This window comes from Mastomys coucha, unplaced genomic scaffold, assembly GCF_008632895.1.
Source record: "Mastomys coucha isolate ucsf_1 unplaced genomic scaffold, UCSF_Mcou_1 pScaffold12, whole genome shotgun sequence".
Taxonomy (NCBI): domain Eukaryota; kingdom Metazoa; phylum Chordata; class Mammalia; order Rodentia; family Muridae; genus Mastomys; species Mastomys coucha.
Window position 1 is genome coordinate 43,503,305 of NW_022196894.1, and position 15,160 is coordinate 43,518,464.

The following is a 15,160-nucleotide window of genomic DNA, read 5'->3' on the forward strand; positions in this document are numbered from 1 at the left end:
CACACACACACGTCTTTCCATAAATGCCTTCCATTTAACCATACCATGGGGCCATCACATATCAGATTATACAACTAACATGTCTTCTAATCTTCATTTTAGCTATGAACCTGGAGGGTATGACTGCTTTCTTTAAAGCATAGTTCTAGATTCAGAGACACCAGGAGCAGGTAAGTGATACCTACTGAGAGGCCAGAGCTTCAGCCACAGACCCCTTCTTCCACGCTCTTAATCACCTTAGTTTCTATCTTCTTTTTGCTCTTCCAAATGCACTTTTAATTCTCCTTTGCCCTTTAGAGTTGCCTAATGAACATCTTTATACTAGCAGTTCTTTATTGAATTCACTATACTGCTTCTAACTGCCACAACTACTTCTACAGCCCAGTCCCAGGACAGAAAGATCACGACATCCCAACAAGGATTACAAGTAACTTGTTTAAATTGGAGAAGACTTACTTTGTTCTGGAATGACTTCAAAATATGCTCGGATCCCCGCCAGCCTCCGTACATAAGGAGACTTCAGTGTCACCAACATGAGATTATTTGTAGAAACGAAGGACATTAATGTTCTTGTGGGTTCACAGATTCTGTAACCAGATTAAAAACACGTGGATAACCACTTATTTCATGAACGGGTCTCCATACTACAGCATCCCACAGATCTCTAGAGCCAGCACTCAGTTCTTCTGTGTTAGTCTCTGTTAGTCAGACCTTCATCAGTGAGTAGCTGTAGGATTCTGCAGATGGAATAGAACTTAAAGAGATGTAGATGCATCTGTCTAGTAATGCTAGCAAAGGATTTTCTCAGATGTCCATCCTTGGACTCCCCTTGAGATATATAATGATATATAATAGCTTTGCTTGATGGATCAGAGCTCGAAAGATCAAAATGGCATAATAGCTCCAAGTGTCTGGAAAGACGTGAAGAAGCTGACCATTGCTGAGGGCGGCATGAGTGAACTTACTCTTCATTGCATATTATATGCCATGTTTGGACTACTAACATGAATGTTACCCACAAAAATATAAATGTGCATGCACATAAAGTACTATGATATGTATAAATATTATTAAAAATAAGGTAATTCACATACCCTTTTAACACTGTGCCTAAGTAAAGCTTAATTGCCATCATTAGTCTACTGAACATTAAGCACCCATAAAGAGAAATTTATTATTAAATTTTAAAAATAAGATACAGATAAATATTTGTGTATTTAATAAATATATGAATAAATAGATTTTTGTAAAAATGTAACAGAAATTTGCTGGAGAATGAACTTGTAAAGTAATTGCTGTTACTTTTTCTGACTTTGTTTTTGCTCTATAATGAGCACATGCTATCTTTGTAATTAAAGAAATTTTTAGCCTGGCAGTGGTGGCGCATGCCTTTAATCCCAGCACTTGGGAGGCAGAGGCAGGTAGATTTCTGAGTTTGAAGCCAACCTGGTCTACAGAGTGAGTTCCAGGACAGCCAGGGCTACACAGAGAAACCCTGTCTCAAAAAAAAAAAAAGACAGAAGTTTTTAATTGTTTAATGTGACTTAATCATCATAGGATACTCTCGTGCTTTACTGATATAATGGATGCTATTTAATTCATAGTGAAAGTCAAATTACACAAAATATTTGATATATATTGTATATATTGCCCAAAGTCTTCACTATGTAGCCTTGGAGAGAATTGTTACTACAAGTGAACAACAAAGGAGAAACCTTACCGATACTTAAAAGATATTAAAGTATCAGGAGTACCAGAACCAGTCATTGTCACAGTAAATATGCTTAGTTATTATAGGCAAAGAAATTGTATACAGAGAGTATGAAAACCCTTTTCACCAGCAACTAGAGAGCCTTCCTCTTGCCTGTACAGAATGGCACTCCGGATCGGCAAGAGGGAGTCGTAAACAGTCAGGGAGTCAGTGATACAGTTGTCAGCTTCCAACTGGATGGACTCAATTGAGAGACGAATCAGATAACCCACTATGGCCACCAACTTGAAGTGACATATTAGCTGTCCCGAGGTGGCGGAAATCTCCAGAGGGTAGCGGAGGGTCAGATGATCTGCATACAAGTACTGGGAGCAGCCATTGTCTGTGGAGAGAACCTTCCTTAGTTTCTCCTCCTCTTTCTCTCCCTTTCATCCTCCCCCTCCTCTCCACCTTCCCTTCTAGAAAGGCATGACCTTTCTAGAAACCTCTATAGAAGAGTAGTGAGCCAAAGCTGTCATATGGAGGACACCTGTTTTCCTTGCCAGTCTAAATTCTATACTCCTCTCTTTTGATGACAGAGCCTATTACTTTGAGAAACTGCCTCTACTTAGCCCATAGTTTAGTTGGGGTTAAATTTACCTCTGATTCAATAATCGGACACATGGCCAGATGGGCCAAATACTCAAAGAAGTTGGCTTAGATTTAGCTATGTTACCCAGTCTGCATAATGGAATTCGGTTCAGAAGGTCTACAGAAACTTGCCTGAAGTGTGAGTGCAGGAGTTTCCCACTCTGACTGAGGAGAGGGTCAGGCTGAAACCTTGATTTGCTACCACAATGGAAGCTGTGCCTTGGAATCAAAAGGCAAAGATATAAGGTCCCTCCAGCATTTCATTTTAGAACTTGGTTCCAACCATGCCTGTAGCCTACATAGTCCATATCTGTCTCTAGTATTTAATACATAAGCCAATCAAGTTTCTTTTGTGCTAAAGTCACTTATATTGTTGTCATTCATAACTAAAAAAAAAAAAATAACAGATCACATCATAAGAAAAAGTGAAGTACGGCACACATACACAATGCACACGCATATGTATGTACATATTGTATGTATGTATATATCTATACATACACACACGCATATATATATACATATACATATATATGCATATATACACACATATATATGCACTAGTGAGGAGTAAGTAAGAAAGTCAGGAATTTACCAGGTCCTACGGCTGAAGAGTAATCGGACCGGAGCCCAGCTGCATTGGAAGGTTCAGAAAAAAGACTGTTAGTTCCAAAAGTTCATTGTTCATTGTTCTCATTTCTTCTTTAAAATCATCAAACTCATCTAATATGGGTTGTACTTCACATATCAGATATGCGATGGGTGATCTGGGTATTTAAAGCTAAAATAGGGCAGCCAGACAATGAGAGCCATTGCATCTATGAGAAATCAACATACTATTTCATTTGCTTCCGTGAATTCATAGTTCCAAATTTTAAACAATTCAAGGGTAAGAAAGCAACTATATAAATAATAGTAATTAGTCCTATGATTGGAATAGCAACTATAATGTGAAATTTTCTACTTGAGATTGTTTTCATTTGTTCCAACCAAATACCACCACCTACCGTATGTCTAGCAATCTGTGTGATAGCTAGTATATTCCTGTGTGCATAATTGGTACTCATGTCATGTAAAATTTATGTCAACAGGAGTGGCTGCAGAAGAATTTGAGTAATACAATGTTGCACTGTCAAGATCAATAGTGACATCATGTTTCTATGGGGCTAAGGCACAGCTTTTTTAGGAGCATTGGTGTAGGTAAGGCACTAGAGAAGAGAGCTGGGGAGGCAGATTTCAAACATGTGATAGTAGAAAACCTCTGACTAGCTTCTAACTCACCACAAAGTTAAAGATACATACATACATACATACATACTTACATACACACATACATACAGGTGACTGCAATACACTTTGCTTACATATTTTTCTCCTTAGTTTAATGAGGCAAAGAAGACAATAATGTGTGGTTAGCTATTCCCACCCTGTCCAAATACACATCTTAGTTCTTAGGCCATGCGTGTTCTGCTGCAAACTACTGCGACATGATCTTCCAGGAACAACACTAGGCCTTTCAGGGCGAAAGGTAGGCGCCTGGCCCATCACTTGCCCTTGGCACAGGTGTATAACCCACCGTTATGGCGATAGTTTCCACACCAAATGCAAATGTGTAAAGACTTTAAAAGATGGGGTTTTATTTTCCCATGTGTGAGCTTGTTTTCACACACAAAAGTGTGTGTTACCTTGACTCCAACTTAACCTCCAAAGGCTCAATAAACAAAGACTCAGGAGCCCCCAAAATGTCAGACAAAGACTCTTGATGGCAATCCTGATGACCTGACCTTACCACTTGCAGGATAGGAGAGAATCAGCTCCCACAAGTTATCTTACACACATGTGCCATAGTATGTTCACACACACAATTAAAAATATAATTGTAATAAAATCTTCATGACCACCATTTCTCCTTTTTCCCCCTTGTGTGCTCGCCTCATCTTTTCATGCTGTGTAATCCCTTCCCTTCACTGAACACTCACATGACCTTTCTTCTATTCTCCCCCTTTACTTGGCCTAGGAAAGCCTTGTAATATTTGCCACTTTATCCAGAGACCAAACTCAACTTTCTGTCCTCAGCAACAAGTGGACATCAGGGAAAATAAGCTAAACCTCAGTAAAATTCTTCTATTCTAGAACTTTCTTCCTTAGGGACGTAGTCTGAAGGTGCCTTAGCTTTATAACCTCATGAAGGGACACACTTACTAACTACAATTTTGCATCTATTTGTGCACAATTCTACTTTCCAATTATACTGTGTATAGCATTAAAGAATTCCCTTCAGCAGCAATCACTCCAGTGTTGAGCTATTCCTCTGCCCCCGGGATCGTGGAAGAGTCTTTACTACAATGTTCACTGAGATAACGTGAGTAACAGACATGATGTTGAAGAATGCTTAAAGGAGAATTACCCAACAATCACCATTTAATACCACAGAGTCCATATCCACAGACAGACCCTGCAAGCTCCCCACGGAGGTGCGGTTTATGATACTGGTTTGGATGGAATCCTTCAAGATGGCCGCCACACACTCCTCACAGAAGATGTGACCCTTGGCATGTGGCATGACAAACACGATCCAAAAGTGGACCAGGAGACCGCCTTTGTTGTTACTGCTATAGTGAAAGGAGAGAGAAAGAGAAATGTTCAAATCTACATTGTAGAATGCAGACATTCCCAGGAAGAGAAATTTGTATTCACGTTCACGGAACATTGCCTTCAAATGAACCTAACGCCCTTTCGTGGGTTGTCTTTCAACTTGCAGTAAGGATTTGAAAGAGGAAGCACCATGCTGTGTGTGTGTTCTAATGACTGTGATCATTCAAATCTGGAAGCTGCAACTCCACAGAGATTCTCCTAAGGGTATCCAACCAGAAGTCACTACCCACTGCAAATACCGGCAATTCAATTCTGCATCTCGACATATCTCCACCCAGCGTTAAACCTGCTTCATCCAATTCACCTGCTAATATTCCACATCTGCCGATGAGAAGGTTGAGGATAAATATAGTGCAAAAATCACACAGCTAATATGAAGTGGATCTAGAAACAAGAGTCCAATTTTCTTTTCAAGCTGACCAAAGAGTCTATACTTCTAGTGGTGCAAATGCAGCATGCTTTATGGAACAGACAAATGATGGTGCTCTGTAGTAAATAATATTGGGAATGGAAATTAAGGAAAACAAACAATGTGCTTCCCTCCAAGATTTCTCAATTCCTTTCCTGGGTTCCTAAGCGTGATGAGTCTCTGCAGCTATACCAGGGGTAGGAGGCATGTGATTGTAGTAGACAGAGCACAATTTTTCCTAAGAAATTATTATCTTACCATGAGATTCTTTTTTTTCTTCTCAGACAAAATATCTAGTAGCCAGTTTTTCACTGAACGTATTTTGAAAAGTAGCGGCCCATGCCTTATTCCTCTCTCTACCATCCACCCACCATGGTAACAATGTTTGTGACCATTTCCCCAACATGACTGAAATTGGGATTCCGTCTAGGTGGAAGAAGGCAGACTTGGTAAACTTAAAACAGACTTGGTGTGACAACCCGGCAGACAACCCAGGGTCATTAGTTTTGCTAAAGGGGGTATTTGCCACCAACAAATTATCTCTGAGTTGGGGAGTTTATTACAAGGATAGTAAGAATTCCAGAATTAGGGCCATACATTACCTGACATCTGCAACCACAGACTGCTTATAAAACTTGGAGAAAGCAGATGTTGTATAAACAAGGTTTACCTGAAAATAAAGAGATTATCTTAATTCTTTCAAAGTTGCTTTTCTTAGGGCCACATTCCAACAGCTAGTGGAGGGAAAGCAGGCCTCACACAGAAGGGTCCTGTCTCCAAGCCCAGACATCATCTCTTGATTTTAATTAAGTCCTAATTTCTGAAGCAGCTCTTAGAATTGTCAGTTATTCTTACCTATTTTTCTCTCTTTAAAGTCTGTCATCAAGTTTAACTTCTGGGTTCTTTCTATTTCTAATATTACTTCTCTCCATAGTTTAAAAAAAAAAATCAGACTCATATTTATCTATAGCTTCAGATCTGCTTATTCTCAAGGACAAATTCCAATATTAGCCACAAGACGGCGCATGGTGCCCACAGTCAGGCCAACTGTCCCCAGACCAGCTGATCCAAAACTCAAAGAAAACCCTTTTCAATCAATATACCTTCTTTGTCCTCACTTAGCTATCCTAAAGCTAAACTCATTCTCTTCTCATAAACGCCCACCCAAATGCCCAAATCTTAAAAATTCTATAATATTGTGGAAAATAATATAAAGATTATAAAGTTTAAAGTAACCACCATGCAACAAACCTCACATACACACCACACACACACACACACACACACACACACACACTGCCTAAACCTGTTGGGCCTTCAGTGGTTTGGTCTGGATTCTCCCTACCTGCCTAGTATCCATAATTTGAGGCGTAATTGGTGCACCTATATTTGAGGTGTGCACTTATATTTGAGGTGAGGGATTTACAGCTGTAGCAATTGGCAGTCAGTAAGAAGCAACCTGACCATGGCTGTTGCTCTCAACCCCCTCTTCATTTCTGCTGCAGTGAGGTCATTTGCAACCCTCTGTATTGCTGCAGAAGTCCAAGTTAGCAGAAGCCTTCCCATTGTCCCTTTGTGCCAGGAGCCCTGAATAGACTGCTCCTAGATGCTTTTAGAAACTCATCTGTGGGAGTGAGCAGAGATGTGCATAATTCATGACAGCCTTGATTTTGTATTATGTATAATGTAAAAAAATAACTAGAGAACAGCTTAAATGTCCAATAAAAAGGGATTTGTTAACTTTGGGACTATTAACACTTGCTTTTAAAAGAACACTGGCTTTCATAGGAAGCATAAAAGTCAATGCTAAGAGAAAAACATCATTCTATGCCAATAACTGCTAATACACCAATATCACAGGGCCCTCATGTTGTTGTAGGGCAAAATAAGAGCTTTGTCTCTGGAAAGACATTGAAAAACTGATGATTTCCTTTTAATGCTTTTCTGAATTTTAGTAACTTTACAGTATTTATTATTTGAATAAAAAGCATATTTTTTAAAAGTAAAGAGATGGCCAGTGCAATGCTGAAATAAATATGTAGAAATCACAAAATTAATGGGTACTTCTGAACTGGAGGTTGTTGTAAAGATCACATGATATTCTTCATTTCACAGAGGAGAAAAATAGAAGTTGAATGAGCCACCTGAATATGATTGTATCTTACAGTGAAGATGGACGGAATAGAGAGAAGGCAGGTGTATTTTAAAGCACAGATGAACTAAATTTTGTGTTCCCTTCCAACAGCTTTTTTTCCATACCCTCCCTTCTATTTCCCAAACCCAGTGAGCTAGAACTTTGAAGAAACACATCCCCCCAGCCCCTGCTCCTGTGGTCTCCACCCTCTGGCTCCTGCATCAGCCTCCTTACCACTTGCTGTACTGTCTTTGCCATGGAGAGAAATTCCCTAGACTCCTTCTGCCGGTACTCGGGAAGAAACTCAATGTTGGTGATGCGGAACATCCCAACAAAATAAAAGGCATCTTTGCTCTCTGTCTTACCTGCAAAACAAGAGAGAAGGCAGTGGGGTTGGGCAGCTAAGCAATGTCTGATGCATGTTGGCAGGAGTCTCCTAAAATGAATTCATCTTAGGCAAATGCATACTTTAGTGCACATCATAACCTGCAAAACTTAAAAATAGATTTAGTGGTATCTTTTTCCATCAGCAGGCAATCATCATAGCTCTTAACACAATCTCTACTCATCTTATCTGCTACTGGTAAATACTTAAAGGCAAGATTTAAAGATGAAAGCTACATTTCTTGGAGTTTATTCTGGTGTCTCTAGAGGGTTAAAAACATACACACTTTTCTCGGGTTCCACATCTGCAAGCTGTAAAGTGGTACGGGGCATGTACCATCGCAGTCTGGGCTGCAGTTAGCATGGTGAAGAAAGACAGAGGAAACCTCTTGACTGTTTGGAGCCTCCATTGAGCTACTGGCTGACTTGTGTGCCTAACATTCAGCCATGAGTCCACACTTCTTACTCTACGCAACATATGGAGCAGTTAGTGCTAGTGTGGCCTTCAGCTCAGCATGGGGTCACTCCTACTCAAATCTGCTCTGAAAACTGTAAGACTAGGTTTCTTGGCGTGAACTTTGCTGACAGATGGACAGAGACAAGGCTAGCTGCATCTGCATGGGCTCAGGATTCAGGAGAAAAAAGAAGATGGCTGAGGGAATTGGAGTTTAGCCCTCTTGCACACCCCCCAACACACACAATGCTGGGCGTTGAACACTTGCTAGGCACTATATCACTGGGAACACAGTCTCCTCTTCATTTCTAAGGTTTATCTCCTATCTCTGCCACATCTTATGGATATGTTTTTATTTTATTAATATGCATTTATTGATTCATGCATTTACTGCCATGCTGGTAATCAAACTCATGACCCTGCACATGGGAGTCAAGCACTCTCCACTGAGCTACACTCCTTCCATTCTCCCTACCTTTGTCTTTCAAGTGCTAGAATTGCAGTCCAGTGCTGTCAGGACAGGCTTCTCACAGGGCTTTGCAACTCCCTTCCCTGTGTGGCTGTCACTCCTGGGCAGCAGTCTTAAGTTCTCTGAGGGAATGCATAGTAAACCACTGTTTTATCTCAATCCCCAATGTAGTAAGTCCTTGATTTACCTTTGAACCTCAAGACATTTGGTGGGGAAGAAAAAGAGGGAGGGGTAGCAGAAATAGAGAAAGAAAATACCTCTGGTTAGCTAGCATAAGCCCTCCCATCAGGTGAAGCTAAACAAAGGATGGTTGGATGGAATCCAATTTTTGAGGAGCCAAGATTTTTTTGATTTCCAGAGTGGTTGTACCAGCTTGCAATCCCACCAACAATGGAGGAGTTTTCCTCTTTCTCCAGACTTCCCCAACCCCTGTGCTCCCAGGAACTAAACTACCAACCAAAGAGTACACATGGAGGAACCCATGACTCCAGAGGATGGAGAATGGCTTTGTCAGGCATCAATGGGAGGAGAGGCCCTTGGTCCTGTGAAGGCTCGATTCCCCAATGTGGGGGAATGCCAGGGCAGGGAGGTGAGTGTGGGTAGGTGGATAGGGGAGCACTTACATAGAAGCAGGGGGAAGAGAATGGGATAGAGGATTTCTGGAGGGAAACCGGAAAAGGGGGTAATATTTGAAATGTAAATAAAAAATATCCAATAAGAAAAAGATGGAATCTATAGGAATGGCAGAAACAAACACTCTTATGGAGTCTATCTGGGGTCACATAGGTCAAAGCAATGAAGTGAGGCTGTGGAAGGATGGGTAACAAATGGTAAAGGCAGAAAGCCTGGGTTTGGGGGGAATGAGGTGGGGGATTGGTCTTCTCTTTGCTATTCTTTGATCATTGGGTTCTTGGTCTTGGCAGATCATCTTACCTCACCCTTAGAGCCCCACTAAAGCTCACACTCAAAACTAGTAATTGCTTTTGGTTTTGTTTTTCCAGGGAGACACTTTTTAGGTATTTTATTATTATTATTATTATTATTATTATTATTATTATTATTATTATTATTATTACTACTACTACTACTACTACTACTACTACTACTACTACTACTACTACCACTACTACTACTATCTCATACATCCTTCTCTGATCAGTCTGTACTCAAGGGGCAGAACAGCAGCAATGTGAGGTGATGATCAATTCAGCCCAGTGCACAAATCACTGTTGGTCTCCCTGACTAACTGAATGCTTCATTACTCAGGGTCACCCTCTATGACTGAACTATATATGTCAAAACTAACCTGTTTCCTACTAGACAATTCTTACTTATCAAACAAGTTCTCTTTGATTCTCTATGGCTTTTTCCATTAAATAACCATCTCTGGCTTCTATACAAATAAGCTACTTTTGTATAATATTTTTCCAAAATGTTAATTACAAGCTAATGCAAACACTTCAATTTAGGTGCCAGGAAACCATGGAGTGCTCTGTGTTCATCCAAAGTGTGTTGCCTTCATTGCCCATTGTCTTAACTAATCCCACCAGTCTATAATCATCTTGGACTCAGAAATAGTGTCTGGCCTGTCAACCTGTCCCATGCCTATCACAGAAGTCAACTCCCATGGGCACATCCAGTGAACTCTTAGGAGCCCTTTTCAGAGGCCCATTGTGTGCCCCTCTCCAGTAATTACAAAATAACACCCATCCTTCTTGGGTGACTAACTTGTGGGCTTTTCAAAAGAAAAAAAATATGTATGGGTAAGTATTCTAAAGATTGCCTTAGTGCTAAGATTTAGCCAAACAAATTACTGAAGATCAACTTAAAAAGATAAGTGAGTGACCAAATCTTCAAGAACATTCATGGATTCTTTGCCTAGAAATCTCTTGCCTTACAATCACATTTTAATATCCTTGAGAGCAGATCATGGCAAGCTGTTTCTCTATGCATAACATTTCTGACACCAAAATGTGTGGGTTTTGTCTCCTCACCAAGCAGCTCTCCAATTCTCTGCAGACAGTAACAGGTATCCAATGACTTCATGTGACTATGCAGAGTTAATGCCTCATTCCCATAATGATGCTCTGCCTCAGAAAAACTACAAGTAGTATACACCTAAGCTGCATGCTGCTTCTACAAATCAGGAGTTCCCATAATACCCTCAATTGTGATAATTTGTTACAATAGTTCATTTCATTATTATTACTCATCATTTATGGATCATGATAAATGATATTATAAACAGCACAGATGAACCATTAGATGAACTGGTTCATCAGGATGAAGCCTATAGATGCCTGAACTAAGAAACTTCTGACCCTATGGGGCTAGAACACAGCTCCTCCCAGCAAATATACCAACTTAGAAGTGTTCTGAACCCTGATTTGTAGGTGTTTTTATGAATGTCCTATTATAAAAGCATGATTGATTAAGTCATTAACCATTGATAATTGAACTTAACTTCAAGCTGTCTCTCTTTTTTCCAATATGGTTTAGAATTGAAAGATACAGCCTGGCAATGACATGGTTCCTCTGTCTTTCTAGGTACTTCCATTTACCAATCATCTTATAAATATTAGAAAACCAAGACCAAAAAAGAAGCAATATTCTTATTCTGTGTTGGCAACTAAGAACTAGACCTCGACAAAATAATATAAAAAAATGATGTTCCCATCTACTATTATTTAGGATGTTCTAAAAATGTCAGAAGTCCCATATCAAAAGCCAAGGGGCTGAGACCACATGTACATATTCAATCATGTGCTATTATGTGCATCTTGTATTAAATGTATCACACACATAAGAATGCCAATGCAAGTCAATCAAGTGACTAGGTTGACTTAATAAGTGTTTTGTTGGAAAAAAAAAAAAAGATTTAGTTGCCACCTGTGCCCCTAAGGATCAATCAGATTGACAAAAACATAGTCACAGTGGCAGAAGCATAACTGGAAGACAAAGATGTTTATACGAAAGGGGACTCAGGGAGGTGGAAATTTCTGGTTGCCTAGTAACAGGCCGTGGGTGGAAGGCGGAAATGAAACAGCTTAGTGTTCCATTCATTTCTTAAAAGCTCCAAGTGCGTGGCATTTATGAGCGAGTCAACCCCTCCTGGGCGTCCTCTTCAGCTCCTCCCTTCCCATCTCCTCTCCCTCCTCCTCTTCCCACCCATGGGAAGAAAGTAATGGTGCTAAAGAAGAAATGGTGGACAATTCTGGTGGCTTTCTCCTTAAAGTCTCAACTCCATCTTTCTAAACAGTGTGTCTGTCTGTGAAAGAGGGAAAACATCTACCAGAAGGGGCCAGAGACTGGTAGTGCCTGCTGATTTAGGCAGGACTCGCCCCACCCCTAAAGGAACATTAACTTACTGATATAGAGCCATAGAAGTGTCCAGGCTGTGACTGCCAGGATGAATAAAAACACCGTGAAGAGAATGATCTTATTTTGAACATTCCAAAAGGGAGCTCTCTTCTTTGGCTGCTTGCGGGGCCTGGGTTTGCCAATGGGTTTTCGAGGTGGTCTTCTCCCTGGTAGCTTCCCTGGGACACTGACCACCTGGATGGAGATGTTGGATATCTTAAAAAAAAAAAAAAAAAAAAAAAAAAAAAAAAAAAAAAAAAAAAGACAAATCATCGATTTGAGATAATCCCAAGCATAAGTGGAGTGGCTCCCACAGGAGATGCCAGTGCTAAAAGACCTAACAGTCAAGCCATCCGTGTGAGTGCAATAAGTGGCTTTTAGTTAGGTACAGTAGGAAGCTCAGAAAATCTGGACAGGAAGGCTGGCAAGCAAAAGAGCTCAGTGAGTAAAGATGCTTGCTACCAAACCTGAGGACCTGAGTTTGATTCCCCAGCGATTCTTGACCTTCCTGGTGTGGGAACCCTTTAGTACAGTTCCTCATGTTGTGGTAAAGATCTGTATTAAGCCATGAAATTGTTTTCATTGGTACTTTCTGTCTATAGTTTTACTGCTGCTTTGAATTGTAATATAAATATTTGTGTTTCCTGATGGTCTTAGGTCACTCCTGTAAATGGGTCATTGGACACCAAAGGGGTACAGAACCATTGCCCTAATTCCACAAGGGGAGAATGAATGAACAATTCTTGAGAGTTATTCTACACACACACACACACACACACACACACACACACTTATAATGTAAGAAGAAAAGAAAATACTAGAAGGTGTGCCAACCACAGAGCACACCTCCCAGCACTCCAGCCCTATTGAATGACCCTATGAAGCAGAGGCCTGACTGAATGGAGCCAAGCAGACAAAGGGATCTGAGGGTTCCTAAGTAAGAAAAGGATTATGATGTGAAGACGCCTGGGTTGACACAGTCAACTTTGTATCTTTCTTTTGGTGCATTGTTTTGTTTTTAATTTGGATGTCAGAAGGAACTGAGTTTGCAGACATTTGTTTCATGAGACAAGCTCTTCCTCTGTAGCTCAAGCTGCCCTTGAACTCATAGTTCTCCTGCCTCAGTGTCCTGGGTTAACACCATTACAAGAAGGTACGGCCACACCCAGATGTTCATGGCTTTTAAAGGCTTGTATTATTCTGATTTTATCTTGTAGTCTTGTTTTTCTGTCTGGTAGTGAGATTGAAAATAAGCATATATGTGAGTTTCTGCCATGAATATGCTCATTTCCTCATTGTAACTTCCTAACGGGGCTGGGGAGACAAAGTAAAGAGAAGTGATTATTTTTCTGGCCTGGAGGGTTGGACGCCGATACTGTCATTTTGTCACTGATGGCTACTAAACTGGTTGGTGACTCAGTTTCTCAGTCATAAATAAAAGAATCTAAACTAGTTAAAGAAATGAAGTAGATGACTCATTAGCTGGTAAAATTGCTGGTTTATGGGCATTCAATTGCTTGAAAAGGGGGAAATGCATTATTTAGCTGTTTCCTCTCCTCCTCTTTTATTTTCTCCTCTACCTTCTGTCATTTGATTCTGTGAATTCTTTAATAATGCATGTGAGAGTTTAGCTTCTTAGACAAAGAGATTTATACATGTCAGGGTAACTAAACTCCAGTGATGAAATAACTTTTAAACACACATCCTTTTAACAGCAGCATTCCAGGAAAAGAAACCAAAAAACAAAAAACAAAAAAACAAAAACAACAAAATAACAATGATGAAGAAGTAAATTGTCTGGACATCTCTGTTAGCCTTGCCTCATCCTCTCACCCTCTTCTTCCTTCTTCTCATCCAACTGCCATGTTTTCCAGTCTTTAATCCTCCCAACTAATGGGATAATATGGGGCCAAGTACACTTTGAATTATTCATGATGCCCTCATTCTCTTTGCCAAACATCCTTGTCAACCCTTGGAATAAAAAGCTGCCTGTATCTCTCATGGTGAAAGTGAACTAGACAGACTTCATTTGATGTGGCTTCTTGAAGGGGTGAGTTTGTTCTTTTGGAAAGAAAATGAGCCACTGTAGGAAGAGTTAAGTGTGGTGTCAAAGCTACTTTTAAGCATAGTAAAAGAAGTATATGGAAATGCCAACACACGTAGAATGCCAGGGCCCAAGCTGGATCTTTAGGTACCAGAACACATTATAGGCAGTCTCAGTTAGCAGTACTGATTAAATTTTAAAGTGGAATTTACGTAGCGATCAGTACAATTTCCCTGGACTTTTCTAAAAACAGTATTAATCAATTACCAACTACAGTCCTTTAAAACAAGCTCACATTCACAAAACCTATTACATACTGTAAAAATTAGGTATTTATTCCTGTCTTCTTTGTTTTTACAGCCACCTGGTTTCAGTTCACTAACAGTACACAGTGTTCAAGGGAGAGGGAGGGCTTCCCACAGCTGTACTTACTTTGAGGTCTGAGGACTTGCAGGAAGGGTCACTCTTTTCCTTATCCATTTTCCGTCTTGTGTGTGTGTGTGTGACCATGTAGGGAAGCCTGCAGGCCCGTGTTCACTCGCTTCCTCCCATGCTAGCTTGAGAAGAATAGAGAGGCAGTTACTGTGTTCGGCTAGCTTACAGGGGAATGGAGTCAGCTTACCACCCAGGTCCAGTTCAGAAACTGAAGCTGTCTTCCTGCTTCACCGTAAAGTTAAAGGGACCTAGTATGCAGCATCTCCCTGACAATGACAGATTTCTGAATGTAACTCTATGATGAACCCAGGGCTCATTTCCCTACCAGAAATGCAACCCATCAATCCAAACATATTGACAAATCTTACTAAGATTGAGTTAACCAAGCATACATTTTCCTACCGTCCTCTCTGTGTCCTCCCTCATTGTAAATATAACTGCAGAATGGTCATCCTGCATTTGCTCTTCACATCTG

General features: G+C 40.3%; 1 protein-coding gene across 2 annotated transcripts in view; it reads right to left on the bottom strand.

Annotated features, from left to right (window-relative positions):
* Positions 1–14,734, bottom strand: part of Tmprss7 (transmembrane serine protease 7) — a 36,285-nt gene extending 21,551 nt beyond the window's left edge. The window contains exons 1-8 of one of the 2 annotated variants that reach the window (XM_031364701.1): positions 14,683–14,734; positions 12,215–12,422; positions 7,774–7,904; positions 6,008–6,075; positions 4,760–4,953; positions 2,937–2,975; positions 1,865–2,093; positions 457–587 (exon numbers count right to left, since the gene is read on the bottom strand). In XM_031364701.1, the coding sequence (XP_031220561.1) occupies positions 457–587; positions 1,865–2,093; positions 2,937–2,975; positions 4,760–4,953; positions 6,008–6,075; positions 7,774–7,904; positions 12,215–12,422; positions 14,683–14,730 (1,048 nt within the window). In that variant the 5' untranslated portion in view covers positions 14,731–14,734. Of the gene's footprint in view, positions 1–456; positions 588–1,864; positions 2,094–2,936; positions 2,976–4,759; positions 4,954–6,007; positions 6,076–7,773; positions 7,905–12,214; positions 12,423–14,682 lie in introns of those variants that run through there. The other variant, XM_031364702.1, reaches the window with a different exon arrangement.
* Positions 14,735–15,160: the final 426 nt, after the last annotated feature.